Source organism: Chenopodium quinoa, unplaced genomic scaffold (genome assembly GCF_001683475.1).
Source record: "Chenopodium quinoa cultivar QQ74 unplaced genomic scaffold, ASM168347v1, whole genome shotgun sequence".
NCBI lineage: Eukaryota > Viridiplantae > Streptophyta > Magnoliopsida > Caryophyllales > Amaranthaceae > Chenopodium > Chenopodium quinoa.
In genome coordinates, this window is record NW_018743946.1 from 2815714 (window position 1) to 2835787 (window position 20074).

Here is a 20074-nt window from a genome sequence, read left to right on the forward strand (position 1 = left end):
GTCTAAGAATGACGAAAGCCTACAACAAAAAAGTACACAAGCGTCCTTTGAAAGTTAACGACTTAGTGTTACGAAAAATGGAGGCAACCGGTAGGGCCAATGAGCTGGGGAAGCTAACCCCAAATTGGAAAGACCCCTACCGGATCTATGAAGAAGTAAGGGATGGCACCTACCGCCTGGAAACTCCAGACGGCAGGCGTCTGCCTAGAACTTGGAATGTAGACAATCTAAAAAAGTACTACTTCTGAGAATGTAAATTTTTTGTAAACAGTGAGTCAATTAATGAAGATTAAGACTTTGTTTGCAAAAATTGAGTTATTATTTGATTATCCATCCGGGTAATATCCAGACAGATTCTTCATTTACCTAACTAAGTTCGATACTTAGTAAAGGTTACATTTGTTTGACCGCCTGGGTAATACTCGGATCTCTTGTTTATTTAAGTTTGATACTTTGTTTATTTAACTAAGTTTGATTATCCGCCTGGGTAATACTCAAAAACGGATTTTTCATTTACCTAACTAAGTTTGATACTTGGTAAGATTAAATAATTGCCTATCCGTCTGGGTAATACCCAGACAGACTCGTTTGTTTAAACAACTAAGTTTGATACTTAGTGTAAATTCAATACTCCGACTAAAAACTAAGCACAAAAACGCTTAGTGGCTATACAACCGGTCCTAATTAAGACCAGAGGCTGAAATGGCCGGATGCTTGCTCATTTTATAAAATCGCCTGTCCCAGCATGGACAAAGGCGTCCGGCGACACCCCTCCGGGTGCAATCGTCGCAGAGAACGGACTATTTGTCGGTTCTACGTACCCATGCAGACGGCAAAAATTGAACGACCAAATTGGTCAACTCATAGCCGTCTGACCAGAATGATCTATGATGAACAATCAATTTACCGGATACCGGATGCCCTGGGGCATCAGTTGGTCACCGGCTGAAGTTCTCACTTAGGTTATTTATTCCAAAGAGTTGTTCAATGGCTATAAAATCTCTAATAAGACGGGCAAACGCCGTCTGAGTAGCGACCGGAACGCCTGTTGATGTACGGCTGTGCACTTGGTTTGGGGAAATCACTATTGTGATTGATTGACTTACAAACGCATCATGATCTTTGCAGCATCAGACGTTACCAAGTCAATCAACCAACTCCACTTGAAACCAATCACACAGCCGTCCAGGGGCAAGGACAGCCGGACTATTGATTAGTTAGGCAAAAAATCGTCGCATGCTTTTGATAAGTTGGGCAAAAATGAAAAATTAAAACTCGCAAAAATTGAAATTCAAGCGCAAACGCAAAATGATCAAAACCGACTCAGTCGGTGCATTCATTAAAGTCCACCCAACCAAACGCTTGTAGTGGATTAAATGTTAACCGGACCCCGTCCGGGAGAAAGAGAAATTGTTAATTAACTCGGCTCCTTAGCCGGTAAATACAAATGTACTCGGCACGCAGGCCGGAAAAACAAGTTTTGGCATACTGTCGCTGAATAAAAGAAAAGATAAAAAACAGAGATTGGCTTACTGCCGCTGAATGGTCACTCCTTGCCTGCAGACAGTGCCTCCTGGTCCTCCTCATCATCTGAGGGTATCTCTTGTGCTTCACCCGGACCAGGTAGCTAAGGCGCGTGGGGCTCATTGTTGGCATTAACCCAGGCGTCGAAGGACTCAGGCTCTGGATCACCCTTCTCTCTCAGGTACACCACGTCCTCGGCATACCTATGAGCCAGTGCCCAGATGATGTAATCCGCGTCTGGGTACGAGGCAGCCCAGGCGATCTTCATTCGAGCATCATTGTCAGCGTCACTTTCAGCAACTAGACGGTTTTGCTCCGCCTCCAGGGTTGCTGTAAAGTTCTTCTGAGCCTGAGCAGCCTCCTTCTCTAGCCTCTCAACCTTGGTCTTCAGTTTGATGTTCTCTTCAGAAACACCCTGAAGTTGGCCAAGGTCCGTCTCGGCCTTCTTGAGCGCCTCATCAGCCTTTTTGGCGCTCTCATCCACCTTCTTCCGGCCCTCCTCTGCCTTCTTCTAGGCCGTCTCAGCATCACCCGCCCGCTGTTTGTCCATCTCCAGATCCGCCTCCAACTGCTGGATTCTAGACGCTTGTGTCATAATGATTGCTTTAGTTTCAAGTTCATTTACGATAGTCGAGTGTAAAGCAATATTGTCAGCGTCTAAGGCGGACTTCTTGGCCCTTTTTACCTCTTCCCGTTTGCGGGAATAAGGACGTTTGAGCCCTTCCACCCGCAGCATGGCCTGCAAAAAAGCAGGCGGTATCAGTATTGCAGGCGGGATAAAACACGGAAAAAATAAATTGACAAGTTTCTTACCTCAGACAGAAGGGATAGGATGCGTTCCAGATTGAACGTCTCTATCCCAGGGATGTTGTCTTTATCCCTCTTCCGGACGGCGTCAAGCATGGTCTTGGTATGTTTCTGGACGTCTGCCCAGTGGGGAGATTGATCTGCACCACAATCAATACGCGATGAGTGCGAAACTAAGGCAACACCTATTTGTTGCCGACCGTCTGAAGATGACGTCTGTTGAGAGTGGGATTTCACCCGCAAAGGCCACCCCAGCTCAAGCGGGGATTCAAAAGGGTTCTTACCTTCAGAGACGGCCAAGCGGGAACCGCTTGTAGCCATGGTGAATCCCGCGGCTGCTGATAAGGGATTAACGAGATCAAGGCACAGGGTGCCGCCTATCTTCTCGTTTCGTCCCGCTATCCGCATCTGCTGATGCCCGGCTGAGGTGCCAGGAGTTGACGCGGAGGTGGATTTTTTAATTTTGTTGAGAACGGCGGGGGCCTCTTCTCTAGCCCGTTTGAGTTGTTTCTCAAACGTTTTTCCAACCTCTCCTCCCTGCGGAAATAACCAATCCAAAGTTAGCATCCGAGAGAAATAATTTTTAAGATTGATTTGCGAAAGGGTCAGGCATTTATTACCTTGGCCTTGACCTCAGCCGCAACTTTTTCCGCAAGTTGCTTGCGGATGAGTGCAGAGGATCGCTTGGGAGTCTTCTCCGTCTGCAACATATTTAATGCTTCTTCTGCAAAAAAGAGAAATTGATCAATATCATAAATTAACTCTGATAGAAAGATACTACAGACGGATATAAACTCAGGCGCATACGTTTGGTAAACATGTGCCCTAGCCCGCAGGCGGCTAGGAAGCACTCGTCCCTGAACCAGGCGCTCTTGGGGATCCAGTCCTTGGGGACTTTAATTGTCTCCCCGGTTGACAAGGTCGCGTCTGTGAGGCCAAAAAAGTCTGCCTCAATGATTTTGTCAAAATCTTCCTCTGGGATCCGGAGAAGAGCGCACTTCCGGCCCATCAAGTCGGGCTTCTTATTGTACAGACGGAATTCATAATTCTCCCGTCTGGTTGGAGCTGACATCAGGTAGAACCTATGTTTCCAGCCGTCGAATTTTGAGACCTTGTCCAAGGTCATCATGTATTGCGGATGTGTGGTTAGAGTATACCACGCCCTCTAGCCGCCTGGGCTTCTGCTAAGATAATGCATGCTAGCAAAAGCCTCCCAGCCGGGGTTAAGCCCCTGGAACTCGCAGGCGGCAACATATTCCAGAATGTTTGTCCAAGAGTTGGGGGTAAGTTGCCAGACTCCGAGGCCGTAGCCTCTTAAAATTGCCTTCACCGCCTGGTGAAGGGGGAAGCGAAGGCCAGCCTTGAACACCGCCTCATAACAGCCGAAATAGTTGTTAGCGTTCTCTTGATCGTCCTCCCAGGCGACAGTGCCATTCTCAGGCAGCACCCGGATCCTATACCCGTCTCCTAGCGGGTGCATTTGAGTAAAATTCTTTAAGTTTTCCTCCATTTGGATCCGGTCCTTGGAGGAGACGTGGATATTGAAGGGATCATCCTTCTCCTTCCATTTTTTCCTTTCCTCCTCCTCGCTATCCTGAAGCGGGGGTAAATCATCACTACTCTCAGAGGTAGAAGCGGAGCTGTCGCTCTCCGTCTCTTCCTCATTTTAGGTCAAGGGGGCAAAGACGGCCTCGTCGCCGCCTTGGTCGCACTCTTCCAAAAAAGAGTCAGCGGGGGTTGAAGGGACGCGCGGAGGGGACCTCTCCAGAGCCGTCTGGTCTCTGGAAGACGAGCTTTCTTGCTTGCGCCTGACTCAAACGGATGACTTCTGCTCTCTCAAAGTTCTCTCTAGAAAATTTTTTGTAAACGTACAAGATTATGAGGGTAAAACGGCTATATATAGAGGGTAAATACAAGGGCATTTCCGTAATTTACCCGGAAGGTGAACGGTTACTCTTTAATGGTAAAATTACCGCCAATTGGAGCGTGACATATGTCACAGATGCCACGTGGCGTGCCACGTCACATCTGTGAGGGGCAAATGTTTTGGGTAATTTTACCCCGCCACGTGGTCCAATCAGAGGATGACACGTGTCAGCCTCAGGATGGCCCAAAGTGGACCAATCCCTGCTTGACACGTGTCACTCCAGAAATTAAGGGAAAAAGGCGGCCTTCAGGCCCAAATCCCGAGAAAGCCGCAAAGCGGCGCAGCCCACCAATGATTAGGGTTCAGTGACCTAATCAGGGGCACAAATCCCAAAGACCCTATAAATAGGGAGATGTCCCTCTTTTTGAGGGCACGTTTTACCATTTATTACACACTTGACTCTTTGATAGAGACATCCTGAGCTTGGAATCCGAGCAGATACCCACCTAAATTTCCGCACCTTTTTTCTCCCTTCAAGTTTCTAACTTGTGCGTCGGAGGCGGAGCACCACCCAACTGGTGTCTCCGTTTGTTTTTCAGGTACAGCTCATTCCGGATCAGTCTTCGTGCTGTAACTCTCTCGAGGGACAAAAACACCCAAAACAGTTGGGGAGTTCATTGCAGACAGAATCGGGGGCAGAGGAGGTTAGAGAAGCCGGAATCAAAGGATGAGAGAGGTTGGCGCAGCTGGAATTGGGGGATGGGGGAGGTCGGCGAGGCCAAAATCGGGGAACAAGGATGGAGGAGATCCGCGAGTCTGGAAACGGGGGTAGGGGTGATCATCGAGACCGGCATTGGGGGACAAAGGAGGTCGACGCGACCAGATTCGAGGGACAGGGGAGGTCGGCACAGCCGCCGGTGCGATGGCAGGGGTGGTCGCCGCAGCAGGGTTTGTGGTTTGGCTGGTGGATGGGGTTGGGGTTTGTTTGGGGCTGGAGTCACGTCGGGGTTGGAGTCATGGTGGATGTGGGGTTGTTAGACCCCGATGTCGGCGCTGGGGTGGGTTCTGGTGGCCGGAGCCGCGGAGGTGGGGACTCAGGGGCGGTGCTGGGGTAGGTTTTTTTTTTCTTTAAAAAATATTAATTTTAATATTAATTTTTTGTTAAAAATTTATTTTATTTTATTTTTATTTTTAGACCAATCACAGGCCGCTACGTGTCAAGTAACTTGTTATAACAAGTTACATGACCGGTTGGGACCATTGGTGGCGAATCGGCTATAAAGGTCGGATTATTTAAAAATAATCCAAAGGTGGGATTATTTTGGGCGGACGGCCAAAATGTGGGATTATTCCGGACAATTTTTCCTAAATAAAAATCTAACAATATTGCAAAACTAAAGTAACTAAAATGAATGGTTTCCAAAAAAAAAAAAAAAGTAACTAAAATGAAAATATCAAAACTTGAGACATGCAAAGTTAGATAATGCCAGCCAATATAAATATTCCATACAATTAAATTAAGATTAGAATCCAATAATTAAATTCACGCCAATTTACTAAATGTACAATTTTACATGGTGAATTGACTTACTATGTTGACATCTACTTCGCAGTTCGCACAATAATCATCACTAGTCATTATAAAGATGCCAATTTGAGTTATCATTTAGATTTTGATCAAGTCTAATTAGATCGAGACATTTCGGGTCAGGCGACGATTTTAAATCTACTTAACTTTACTAAAATATGTTTAAGTCATGCTAAATTATATGCTTTCTATGTTAAGCCGTTTCAAATTATGTTGAGTTATTTGAATTTGGTTAGTTTTTAACACCTCTACGTAAATTTGTCAATTTTCGACCGATCGAACCCGACCCGCTTTTTTGGGTCTTGAACATAGTTTTTTTTTTACCTGTAACCCGATATAACCCGAACTCATTTAATCAATAAATTTGTGGGTCAAACTCGACCCGAACCCAAACCCAACCCGACAACCCGATTTTATGGTTTTTTTTTTAAAATAAATAAATACAGTTATTTGAAATTAATATTAGTTTATTGATTATGTTTGATTGTATGTCATCGGACATTCATTTTATCTCTTTCTCATTTATCTAACTCATAATTCCTCCGTTTTTTTTAGGAAAAATTAGAAATAATAATCCCAACTTTCATCAATTTTGATAGAATAATCTCAACTTTGTATTATTCTGGAATAATCCGAACTTTGGGGGTAGTTTTTTTTCTTCAATCCCAAACCGGTCAACAAAAGTCAATGACCTATTATATCAGGTCACTTAACACGTGTCGAGTCCTGATTGGTCCAAAAATTAAAAAAAAATAAAAATAGAAAACTACCCAGCTTCCCTTCCTCCACCGATCCACCCTAACCTCCACCACAGCCCAGCCGCCACCCCACCGATCCACCATAACCTCCACCACCACATCCCAGCCCACCGCTTCTCCACCACCACATCCAAGCCCAGTCACCGTTTTCCCGCCCACACAACCATCGCAGCCACGAAATCGCAGCAACGAAATCTCAGCCACGAAATCCCAGCCACGAAACAGCAGCCACTAAATCGCAGCCACCGAAATCGTAGTCATTGAAATCGCAGCCAATTTTCGGGAGTAGGCAATATGGTTTTGAAGGACTTTCGCTGGTGGTCTTTGGGGGTTTTCGATTGAGAAGGGTAGCCGAAAAATTGGAGAAGGAGATTCGATGGCAAGGGGAGGGGGAAAACCGGCGCAGGTGCCGAATATTGTGACTGTCGGAGTGGGTGTTTGGGGGCAATTGAGAGGAGAGAGAAAATGAAAAGCCTTTTCGTGGCTGGGGGTAATTGGCCGGCGGGAGGTCGGGAAAGGGCTGGCGACGATGGCGAGGGGAGAGGGAAACCAACCCTGTTTTCCTATCGGCCAACGTCATGTGGTGGCTGGCCGGATTTCGTGGTTGGTGGCTGGCCGGATTTCGTTTGGCTTTTTTTTTTTATTTAAATTATTTTTTTTTAGAAGAAGAAAAATATATATATTTAAATTATTTTTTGACCAATTAACTTGTGACACGTGTCACTTAAAAAAAAATAAAAAAAAATTAACCCATTTAACCGGTCACCGGTTTTTGGGATTGAAGAAAAAGAACTACCCCTAAAGTTCGGATTATTCCAAAATAATTCAAAGTTGGGATTATTCTACCAAAATTGATGAATGTTGGGATTATTATTTCTAATTTTTACTTATTTTTATAGTTGCAACCGTTTGACTTTTACACTATTCAATTGTTTTACTTTGACTAGTTTAACGATTTATGCTTAAGTAAAATATAGTCATGTGGGATCTTGTTAGATTCATATCGATTTATATGATATTAATATCAAATGTTTATAATTTTTACATATTGCTCATTAAATATATAAACGATCGAAAGCGTGCATTGGCAAGCGTGAAAGTGAAGTGTTGCAATTATAAAAAAACTGAGAGTTAAGTATAAGAGTGGGTACTAAACTTTGGCAAAAGTTGCTAATAGGGGACTCAACTTTCAGAAGTAGCAAATTGGGTACTAAACTATGAGATAGTACTTGCAGGAGAGAATATTCCGGCCACTTAACCTATACCAACAGGTTGTAACAGGTTTATCCAAAATAAAAAAAACCAATACCCTTTTATCATTCAACTTCCTCCACACAAGTCATCACTAAACCTTTATCAAAATTCTCCAAAATCTCACTTAAATCACCTCGCAATTACCAAAGATACCCAACAAAATTACTCCTAATAGTCGTAATTACAGTATGAGCATTTCGCCCGAGGCGAAAACTGTGTGGTTTCGACGAAAATCTAGACTCAAATACAAGTTCAAGAATCAACAACAAAGCCTCCATAACAACACGGTCTTGAAACGGTAGGTAATTAACTAGAACTCAGCTTCATCAACATTGGTTTAGAGGTAATTTCAATAATGGGTTTTCAATTAGACCATACGAGTATAGTACAATTTAGTTTTCCTATTTCATTGAAATTGACCTTTAACAAAGCATTACGATGCGATAGAAGATGATGCAATGTCTACGAGTGAGTAGCGCTGGAGTTAGGAAATGAATAGTAAATGCTTAACAGAACACTGGTATGCTAAAACTCGGGTATCAAATTTGTAAAGAAAGCATGTAAGATTAGATAAAGGCTGGAGTTGAAAAGGATTTTACCCAGATTTATGAGCAAATTTGGTAAATTTGGCAAAAAAAAAAAACCACAATTAATTTGAACTAATTGAATACAACATAACTTGTTTTTTTTTTTTTTTTTTTTTTTGTGAATAAATGTGGTTAATTTTGCATTCAAGAATTAGTTATTTTGTAAAGCTGAAAAAAAAAATAATGAACTAATCCTTATCATTTTAATCTGAACTAATTCTTGACATTGTAATTTCTCATTCTTGATAGTATATGGATTATTTTGGATCATATAAGTCAACTTTCCATTAAAATCCTTTGTATAAAATAAATCTGATCTACCAGACTACCACAACTTCATCTTAGACTTTAAGGTATTTGAAAAAAAAAAGAATTAGTTTTTTTTACAGCTAATAAAAATTAGTTATTAAATTTCTTGTATAACCTGCTACAACAGGTAAAACAAGTCGAGTACAAAGTTTAGCACTCAATTTGCAACAAGTGAAAGATGAGTGCTCAATCTGCAATAAATAGCAAAGTTTAGTACTTAGTTTTATACTTTACTTAAAAAACAAAGGAAGTATAAGTCTTGCTCTAATCCGCACCAATCACCTCATGCAGTAATTATCGACCCACATTAATTGCATCCGTATAAGCCACATCACCGTCATACCACCGATCGACTGGTCTATCGTTATGTCATCAAAAGATATTATACTCCACATATATAATTATGTTGGTCGTTTCCTTGAATTTTGGGATGTTTAAAAGTTTTATTTTTAAGTTTATTATCACTTTTATTATTTAGGAATTGATGAGCTTTAGTGAAATGGTGACGATTTAAATTATGTAGTATGTAATGGCTAAAAATAATATGGTGAAAATGTTGGATTAAATTTTTTTAAAAAATAGCAAAGTAAACTTGAAAATTCAAAATTTTTAAACACAAGCCAAAAAAAATTATTCTAAACTCGTTGAGTTGATCCAAACTCGAAACTTTTAGTTAAGATTGAGCATTTCTCAACCCGTAACCCGACCCAAAATAACCCGTGATCTGAAGCGACCCGACCCGACTGACAAGTTTACCTCTTGTCCTCTTCGTAATCAAACATAAACATCAATCCACGTGGCTCCCTGCTGCAATGTTGTCCAATCAACTTATAACGTATGATTACACTCATATTTCCACTTATCGTCCTTGAACAGAAAAAACTCATGATTTCTTTTTCCTTCCTTTCCTAAAATAAAAACAAAAACCCCCAAAATTGCCCAGAAATTCAACAATGGCTGAAATTGCAGTAATCCCTAATCACAAATTTCCAGGTATAATTCACATTAATGCTCAATTTAGTGAAAAACAAGGAAGCAGGGCATTTCTACCGTGCCATGCAGTCAGCATATTCAAGTCACAGCAGCCAATCAGATTCAAGTGCCAGGCTGTGAATCAACGCCCTTCAACTTACACTTCCCGGAATTCCACAGATATTCCCTTTTACGAAACTCCTGGGGTAAATTTTTTTTTATTTTTTATTTTCCTTTAATTTATTACGAAATTAATAATAATTTTCTGGGTTTTTGGGTATTTTTGCAGGCTACATTTGATCAGTATTTAGAGGATAAACCCAGAGTTTTTAGAGCAATTTTTCCGGATAAAAAAAGATGCCAACAAATTAGTGAGGTATTCCTTTTATTTTATTAATAATGCTATCTATTTTGTGAAGATTTTCCACAGTTTTTAGTGTTCGAGGTAAAATGAATAGTTCTGAGTAACATAGATAAGTGTAATTCCAAATCTCTCTTATTCATAGACGAAAGATGTTTTTCAAATGACAATCTTGTTATTAAATAGACTAAAATTAGTAGAACCGCTAAGCCCTAACACTGTAGTAATTTTACTTTAAAAGTTGCACTGTTCATGATAGAACAACTAACATAAGTAGTGGTTCAGCTTGTTCTATCATGAACAATGCAAATTTTAGATTATTTATTTAGGGCTGTTCTCTTCGGCTTAATTTCAGTTCAGTTCAGTTCAGATCATAATTTCCCTCTCTCATAAACAATTCAGTTGAGCCAGTTCAGTTCAATAAACCCTTGCAAGTTTGCCATTTGAGAAGCATCTTTCATTCATAAACTAGAAAAACCAGGCTCGCTCCATAGATGATGTGCCAATTGTACAATATTGTCTATAATACTGTAATGTCCATGTAATGTGAGTAATAATTGCATTGTCTTGGATCATTAAATTGTTTTGTTCGTTTGACATGATGGATGGCACGTCGGTCCTTAAGAATCTAGATGTGGTAATAAATGGAGTGTATGGGTTTTGTGGAAATTGGAATTGGTATATTCAATATTGTCAAGGAGATAGTAGTTGGTTGAAATATTACTACGAGTAGTTGAGTATGTAATACTTAATTTTTGTCTTGGCAACAGTGAATATTGTCTTAGAGTTCAGTTTGGGTTATGTGTAGAATTAAATATTTTAATATGGGCAATTTTTAAATTACCACCCAAAAATGTAACTATTTTCGAACTAACCACCAGATTAATTTTTTATTTTAAATTACCACCCTTAAATTAAATAAATGCTCAGATTACCACCCATTTTAAAAATCTGGTGGATTTTCCGTCTGAAGGCCCCACCTAACACTTATTTTGACCATTTTGACTGTTTTTTTCCCCGATTTTTCTCTTTAAAACGCTTTCTAAACTTTTATTCACATTTCCTTCACCAAATTGTACCAAATTTTAAAGAGAAAAATGTGAATTGAAATTAGGAGAGCGTTTTTAAAGAGAAAAATCGGGGAAAAATCAGTCAAAAGGGTCAAAATAAGCGTTAGGTGGAGCATCCATCGGATTTTTGAAATGGGTGGTAATCTGAGCATTAATTTAATTTAAAGGGTGGTAATTTAAAATAAAAAATTAAACGGGTGGTTAGTTCGAAAATGGTTACATTTTTGGGTGGTAATTTAAAAATTTTCCTTTTAATATTTGTAAATTGGCTTATGATGTTATTACATGTTCAACAACCTTTGAAAATCTTGACCTTGGTGTCATTTGCATATCATAGATAAAGAAAATGCTTCCTAATAGTGTTGTATGAATTGGATGGATGTTCGAATCTTTTCAAATTCTGTCGTGACATGCATATTGGAGATTATACCCTTGAACCGCAATCCTAACAACTTTGGGTGTGAATTCTAATCATTGAAAAGACCACGACGTATGATTGTGTGCTTGTGTAGCCTTGTGAGAAAATTATAATCATGGTAAAAGATTAAAAGGTTTCTAATTCTCTGCTGCTTCTGTTATATCTGTTAGCTTAAGCTTCTGTTCCCTGAGAGCATGATGATTAGCTATCTTATGTAGACTTTTTTGTAGTTCCCAGCATATTGTTGATAGCATAAAGCTTAATTAATCAGCGCCAACCCTTGAACCTTTATATAATAGATCATTGAACATTGTCTAGATGGAATGATGGATGCCTCTTACAATAAACGCCTTTCTGGAAATTTTGAATGTCAGTCTCAATCTGCAGATATGTATGGGCCTTCATAGCTCCATTTTAAACTGATAGTCTTGTATGCAATGGTTAGAGAATAAGATTTACTCCATAGTTTAGTTGGTTCTGAGGTTGAATGACATCCTTATTTTTCAACCAAATCAGCTTTTGAAAATTTGTAGTATTAAGGTCTTACATATTATAGGAGATGTAGTTCAGGATTTTATCTGTGCTTGTTGCCTAAACTACTATGGTCCAACTTTAGGTTTTCTTTCTTCTGACCTCATTGTTTTTCTTTGCTTTTTGTAGGGAGAATGGAGAGTACACATGCTACCCATACAGTTTTTCTTCTTTACTGTATCACCTGTTGTAGATATGAGGTTAAGGTGTAAAACAAACGGCAAAGATTATCCATCAGGGATTCCACCTGTCATCTCTAAAGTTCTTGAGCTTGACATTGTTCGTCATAAACACTTTATGAATAGAAGGACTTGATCCTTTATGTTTTGTTTTGTCTCTTTAGAGCTGCTGATTTTGTTTGCTTCAAACTAAGGGAGTATCACTAGTTATTAACTCTTATGCAGGTGAGATGGGAGCTTCAAGGGCTAGATAATGTGGTGGAACCAGATCAGTTTAGTCTCAGTGTAAATGGAATTTTATATTCAGATAGACGAGGGGTAAGAAGCAGATTGAAGGGTCAATTGGAGATGAAAATAAGTCTTATTCTCCCACCAGTTCTCGCCGTGGTCCCTGAAGATGTCCTCCGAGGTGTCTCAGAAGCAGTTAGTTTCCTAAACTTATTTTATCTTATTGAAAAATGTAAGGTTTGATTGTTACAATGATACAACTATGATGTTTTGACTCAAACATGATTGCTGGACATAACTTATAAAGGGACACTGGGATATGCTTTATGTTTCCAAGGCTAATAACTTACTATACGGACACAAAATACGAAGCTACTTCCTATGTACCAACTCAATGCTGAAACAACAAGGAATATCCATCAAGATTAGTTTAGCCGAGGCGACTAGTTCAAGCATCATAGAATAACAGCTTTACACATACTTCCTCCGATTTTTTTTGCTTGCATCATTTCTGTTTAATATGCATTTGTAAAATTAATCAAATATTATATATTAATAATGTAGGCATTGAGACGAATCTAACAAGATCTCATATGACTATGTTTTCTTTAACTGTAAATCGTGAAAATGTAACTGAAGTTGAGTATGTAAAATAGTGTACGCTATTGAAATGTTACTAAGAAAATTAAACCTGTTGTTTATAGGTGCTCAGGGGACTTGTTGAGAACATGAAAGACAAGGTCAACAGCAATTTGATAACTGATTACAGTAAATTCCGCAGAGAGCAACAATTGAACCGAGTCTAGCTTGTAGAACTGAGAAAAGATATCACTGTGTGAAGTGGACAATCTGGGAAAGTACCAGCTTTGTGAATTGTAGATTAACCCCTCCCCTTGTTTTCTTTTTTTAATTTCGAGTTTTGTAAAGCAGAATGAGTTCCAGTATGTGTAAGAGTTGAATATCAAATTCATTTAAGCACGGATGATATCTTTTATATTGGCAATTATCCTCCCCAATAGTATCTGGTGTTTAAACATGTTCAAGGCTTCCTGTATTATAATTTCACTAATCATGCTACAATGTGATGCAGACAATTTTGGTGACAGTGGTTACATATTTGTTCTTTTCAGCAAATTTATAAGATTATTGAATATTTTATCATCATAGAAAACAATGTCATTGGTTATTAAAACTTGCTCAGAGCTTGTTCAACCAAGAGGCTGCATACCTCAAAGTTTTCTTTGAGATGAAGTGTATTGGGCATTTCAACTCGTGTGGAAGACAGTATGAACCATGTTACAGAGAGATGAACCCTATGGAAGGGTTGCACCATTCACGTTCTACATACAACAGGTCTCACACAATGTGCTGTGCCACTTGCAGAGTCTATTTGCTAAGACTCCCAAAAAGTAGCGCGCCAGTTCTACTCAAAGGGCATGACTCGTGATTGATCGTGTCACTGCAGCAGGCCAGCACGACAGGTCAGTTGTGGAAATCGGAAATTATTCTCATTTGAACCCTATAAATTCTCACTTGGATGCATACATGGATCAACAGCCAACTCCAAGAGCGAAAATGGGTGCACAGAAATCCCAGTTAAGTGATAGGGATATAAATAATGTGACCCGTAGAAATGAACGAGTTCATCATCTTGATCCTGACTATTCTTTACAACAACCATAGACAGGTTCGCGGTACGCTTGATTATCTTCTCTTCTTTGAGGCTTCTTGATCATATTGACAGGGTAATCAAATTGGTCAATGATAAGACCAAAAATATATATGGAGATGCGGGGGATCGAACCCCGTGCCTCTCGCATGCAAAGCGAGCGCTCTACCATTTGAGCTACATCCCCATTTGATACAGATTACTAGGAAGTCATTGATGCCTCAAAAATCGCATTAAATCTCATGCCCATACTTGCATAAACAACGTATTTTATTTTATTTTATTTTATTTATTATTTTTTTGTATATAAATTAGGAGTTCATTCATTTCACTGAACAGCTTAGGCCCCGTTCTTTAGAGCTGCTTTGCTCTGCTGAAATCTGTTCTGCCCTGCTCTGCTTAAAAATAGTACTTAAAAATAGCTGCTTCAATCTGCCCTGCTCTGCTCTGCTTTAATCTGCTCTGCTCTGCCCAGAAGCTCAAAAGAACAGGACCTTAGATTTATGAGGGATGATGGATATTTTAATACTATGTAAATACGTACTCCCTTCGTCCCTAAATTACATTCTTCCTTTTTATTTTGGGTAATCTAAAATTACATTCCACCTTTTTTATTTTTAGTAAGTTTTTTTTCTTCTAAATATCCCAAATACACTCTCTTTTCAGTTGTACTTTTAATGTATAATTAATGTATTTACATTTCACTTTTAATGTTTGGTTGGCTAATGTACTTTTTCAGCCTTTAATTTATCAGAATCCTTGTGCCAAATTACAATGAATATGATTGGTTAAAAAATTTCAATTAGGAGCATGTGATTGGTCCTTTTTTTTGTAAAGGATTGATGACATGTCATGAGTAATCACTAATCTATCTTTGTTAATGTTTTGTACTTCCCATTGCATGATCTAATTATTGTTATTTGTCTTATTCTTTCATCTTCCCGTGTAAATTTCTAAAGAGGAATGTAAGTTAGGGACGGAGAGAGTAATAGTTATTGCATACATTGAGGTTTAAACTTCTCTTAAGCGGCACCAAACTGCTTACCATTTGAACATCGTAAACAACATGCAATGATTTAAAATTGAGTCATTGGTTGAATTAAATTGAGTCTATCTATTTGAATCGAGTTTTATCAGTTTTGAGCCATGTTAAATTATGAGTATAGCCATATAGATCATATTCTAGATTAGATTAATCATGATTCATGAATCAAGTTAATTTTTAACACCTCTATTGTTACAATATCATATCGAGGTGTAACACTGTAACCAATTAATTATATTCTCTTCGGCGATGCTTTGTAATGTCTGCAACAACTTATAAAAGCTTGCTTGAATTTAGTGAAGTTTAATTTGTCTACTTTATTCATATAAGCACCACGATAAATCATAGATGGTCAACGATTGAAGTGTCAAGCCTATATAATACTCGTACAGTTGTACGTAGTATAAGACAAAAATAACTACTACGGAGTACCTCCGTTAAATGTTATGTACAATTTTGGGGTATTATTTGTGAGATATAAAATATTTCAAAGTTGCACATAATATTTAAGGGAGGTAGTATAAAACTCTTTACCTTGATAACAAAAGATAAAAATCCCCTTTTTCCTTTTCTCTCTTCTCTCTCCTCTCTTTTCTGGGTTTTAGTTTTCTTGGCCGTTTAGGCCGAAAATAGTCTAATTTCTTCGGAAATTAGACTATTTCCAACCCTTTTTCTTTAATTCAATTTAGTTTTTTTATTTTGCTTTACGTTTTGTTGTGTTTTGTTCTCTCCATCTGTGAGAGTCTTTCCCAATTTTCTAGGTTTTTTTTCCAATTTTCTGGGTTTTTTCCAATTTTCTGGGATTTTGATTCTCATCTATGGATGAGAATTTTATTTTTAGGGTTCTTATAATAATTGGGAAGGTGATTTGGATTCCTATGGGTATGGGATTTGTCATCAACTGGTCGATCAAAACATCAGTGCGGATTGCGGAGGTCTCAACTTGGAAACATGCAAAAACATCGAAAATCATTGCTCGCGTCAAGCTTGAAGCGTTGGAGTACGAGCTATGCCAAATATGCAAATTAGTTATGATTTTGATTGTAAAAGTTATGATATTTTCTCTAAATCTGTGGTTTACAGATCTTTATCACTGTAGATCCTATATGGCTATTATTTAATGATATTATTACTTCCCGTTAAAAAAAAAAAAAAAAAAAAAAAAAAAAAAAAAAAAAAAAAAAAAAAAAAAAAAACTCTTTACCTTGATGCAATAAAGTGTTACGTGAATGACATTAAATGATGCTAAACATTAAAACATATACTTCGTACTATTCGCCATCAATTATATCAATAATTCAATAATGTACTCGTATTATTTTAGCCCAAACAGTTGATGACATTTAACAATCATAAATTCATAATATTGAATAAAGTGCTTCATCAATATATATGTGTATCATAACAATTTTATGCTGCTTTCTTTTGACTCCTAAATCTGGAGTATTTGTCATTGATTCATAGATACAGGTTACAATGATGACGTCTATGAGTCCTAATATATCATACAGAATAATGAATATAAATCTTATACAAAATTGTCCATGTTTCTGTTCAGATCCGATTGCCCTTATTTGAGATCCGTGAATACCCTATGGTTTGGCTAAGCACCTACACAAGAAGAGAGGATTAGCTACCCCCGGAGTGAATTCGGGGATAATTACTCCGATGATAAAGTTAGAAATTGTTTGAGAGAAAAGAAGAGACAATATGAAGAGAGAGAAAGAGAGAGAGTAATAAATGCTACCTTTTGATTTAAAGAGTTCTAACTATTTATAATGATTTCAACGAACCACTTTATGCCAAGTGTTGATTAACTAACGCCATGTGCTCAGTTTAAGAGGTGTTGATATCCATGTCGTTATGTCACTACTAGAAAATAGCTCATTTTCGACGGAAAAATTTCGTCGGAAACACCCCAAAATCCGTCGAAAAACCCATTTATGACGGAATTCTTTCATACCTGGTTGTCGAAAAGGCTTTTGTAGGAAAAATGACTTCTTCCAACGGAAATTCTGTCGGAAACACTTTTCCGATGGAATTTTCCGTCGAAATAGGGTTTCCAGCACCGGAAAAGTCCGTTGGAAATTTTCAACAGAATTTACAATTCCGTCGGAAATTCTGTCGAAAAATGCTTTAAGGAAATTAAAAAAAAAAACGTCGCGCCACCACCGGCACGGCGTATCACCACCTCCAACCACCAAAAAAACCCTAACCCCAACATCAGACCACCGCCACTACCACCCATATCAAACCACCGCCACTATACCAGCCCCTAACTAACCCCCCACCACCAGCCCTCTAACCCGTAACAACAGTCCCGAACCCGTTCCACCATCCACAACCACCAGAACCCATACCCACCTAACAATAACCCACACAAACGAGCCTAGATCTACCACCCCACCAAGGCAAACCACCCCACCACCTACCTAAACCACCACCGCCACCGCCACCGCCAAAACAGACCATCACAATCCAAAAATTAACAAAAAAAAAGAAAAAAAAATAAAATCCCAACACCCAAAACCCAAACTCCAACAACCACCACAACCACATATATTCAATCTAGTAAACTTGAAACCCGAAAAAAAATGAATACAGAACAAAAAAAAGTTGAAATTCGGAACAAAAACTTACCACAAATATTCGATAATGGTTAGTCTTGAAATTGTCTTGAAATTGGTTATATAAGGCCAAATTCGACCATGAAAACGCTAGATCGAGCGTTTCCATGGTCGAACTTGACCTTAAAACCATAATACCCCGGGAACTTGGTCGGGAAATAAATCGGGGATGCTTCGTGGGCAAGCTTCGAAAATCAACAACGAAGGAGAGATATAAAGAGAAGAGAGGGAGTAGCAAAGGAGATTAAGAAGAGATGGAGTAGATAGAGAGGAGAAATAAAGAAAGAAGATAGATGAAGAATGAAGAGAGAGAGGGAGAAAAGATGGTCTGGAATTATGACTGGATATTCAGGGATTAAGGTACAAATCCAATCTAAAAGATGTTGAACCTGCCCTAATAATAGGTCTCTACTTTATTCTTCTCGTATTCACGTGCACTTTCTGACTAACATACAATCAATAGATTAACCCTAAACCTGTTTAATCTATGTTGGTTGAATATTAATGTAGAAACAAAACTATTATTGGCGATCACTTGAATTATAATTATGGCAAATTTGTCAAAAAAACCTTTTAAATGCACCATTTTGCGAAAAAAAACCTTTTAAAAGCTTTTTGGCAAAAGAAAACCCGAATTTTAACATTTTAGCAAAAGGAAACCCGATTATTAAATTTTTTTGTTGAAGACAACTTAGTGCCACTAATTCACTTAATTAAGTTCTTATTTCTTCTAATTATCCAATAACTCTCACTTAACTATTTATTAATTAACTTAATTAATAAATAAATAAATAAAACCCAAAAACCACCACTCCCACCACCAACTAGCCACTCCCTCCTTTTTTCCCCCTCTTATGGCAGCAGCCCCCACCCCCCAACTGTACCGCCGCCTTAAACACCCAACTTCCGGCGATCCACCTCGACCACTAGCCGACCCTCCTAATTATCCCCTTCCCTAAACCCTAACTTCAAGCAGGTTCCCTCACGCTTCTTCCCCGTCTTTCTTGTTCTCCTTTACTCACTCTCTCTCTCTTTCCCTCTTTCTCGCCCTTGCCGCCACATCGCCGACCTCTCTAAGGATCCTCCGCCACTTGATGTTGATGCTCTCATTGCTGTCTCAATTGATTCTCTAATTGAAGAAGAAATCGTTGGTGTTAGGTGGATGGTTGGGGTTAGGGTTTAGGGAAGGGGGAGGGTTGCAGCGGGGGTATATGGTAAGGGGGAAAGGGAAAGGGAGAGGTTGGCCGACGGTTCAGGGCGGCTTAGTTGGGGGGAGGGGGGCTGCCGCCATGGGAGGGAGAAAAGAAGAGGGTGCTGGCTGGTGGAGTGGTGGTAAGGATGGTGGGTTGAGTTTTTTTTTTGTTTATAAATTAATTTAATTATTAAATGGCTAATACAGAGTTAAAGGGTAATCAGGAAAATATTAGAGCTTAATTAAGTGAATTAGAGGCACGAGTTGTCTTAAAAAAAAATATCTTTGGGTTTTCTTTTGCCAAAAAGCTTTTAAAAGGTTTTTTTTTTCGCAATATGGTGCATTTAAAAGGTTTTTTTTTTGACAAATTTTCCTTATAATCATATTAGTCTAAACAATATTATTAATTATCTTATTAAGCGTGATTACAAGTACAAATTTCCTTTAAACATGCATAAAAGGTCTGATCAAGCAATAACAATAATAATATCAAGCAACATAACAATAATAATAACAATGATGATCATATCAATTATCATAACAACCATGTTAACAATAAAGCATAATATTAATAGCAAGATCCTAGGCATGATACTAACAAGATTAATAACAAACCCTAGCATATCACTAAACATTAAAGATCAAAGCTTTAACCCTAACATGATACTAACATGATATACGGAAAGAAATAGGAAGCATCCTAAACATGATACTAGAAAGCAATACGTGATATTAGAAATATTAGTTAATACCCTAAACATGATATTAGGAATCATAAAGACGTCCTAACATGATACTAGGAATTAAAATAATTAAAGCATGATTTCTATATCTAAAGAATAACAATTAAATTAATTACTTGGATGCCTCGTATTTCTTTCGAATAACAAAATACATGCATTAGTAACTTCAAGGAAAATATTAAATCAAACAATTAAATTAAATAATTGAAATAGGGGTTTAGGACCAAACCCTCATAAAACATCAACCTTTCACGTCTAGGGCGAAGGCAACTTCGAACTTGGCTATGTGTGTCTAGGACTTATGATTGAGGAATTTTGTAAGAGGGAAGGTTTAGAAAGAGGGAG

The 20074-nt window shown here is 38.5% G+C and overlaps 1 protein-coding gene and 1 non-coding gene across 3 annotated transcripts; one reads left to right on the top strand and one right to left on the bottom strand.

Moving 5' to 3' along the window:
• The first annotated feature begins 7699 nt into the window (after positions 1 to 7699).
• Positions 7700 to 13554, top strand: LOC110688995. Of its 2 annotated transcripts, XM_021865740.1 has the most exons (5): positions 7704 to 9872; positions 9956 to 10042; positions 12176 to 12325; positions 12451 to 12648; positions 13158 to 13554. In XM_021865740.1, exons 1-5 carry the CDS (start codon positions 9648 to 9650, stop codon positions 13257 to 13259), a joined length of 762 nt encoding a protein of 253 aa, XP_021721432.1. In that variant the 5' UTR covers positions 7704 to 9647; the 3' UTR covers positions 13260 to 13554. The 2 variants fall into 2 exon arrangements, with proteins under 2 accessions (XP_021721433.1, XP_021721432.1); XM_021865741.1 differs by lacking the exon at positions 12176 to 12325 and having other exon boundaries at positions 7700 to 9872.
• Positions 13555 to 14236: 682 nt separating this feature from the next.
• Positions 14237 to 14309, bottom strand: TRNAA-UGC. The gene has a single exon. It is a non-coding gene; the product is annotated as a tRNA-Ala (tRNA).
• Positions 14310 to 20074: the final 5765 nt, after the last annotated feature.

Bases quoted from the DNA above. Each gene is read 5' to 3' on its own strand.
- LOC110688995 (XM_021865740.1), top strand. From the start codon at position 9,648: ATGGCTGAAATTGCAGTAATCCCTAATCACAAATTTCCAGGTATAATT. The intron at 9,873-9,955 runs GTAAATTTTTTT...GTATTTTTGCAG, and splicing joins CCTTTTACGAAACTCCTGGG to GCTACATTTGATCAGTATTT. The intron at 12,326-12,450 runs GTTCGTCATAAA...ACTCTTATGCAG, and splicing joins AAGTTCTTGAGCTTGACATT to GTGAGATGGGAGCTTCAAGG.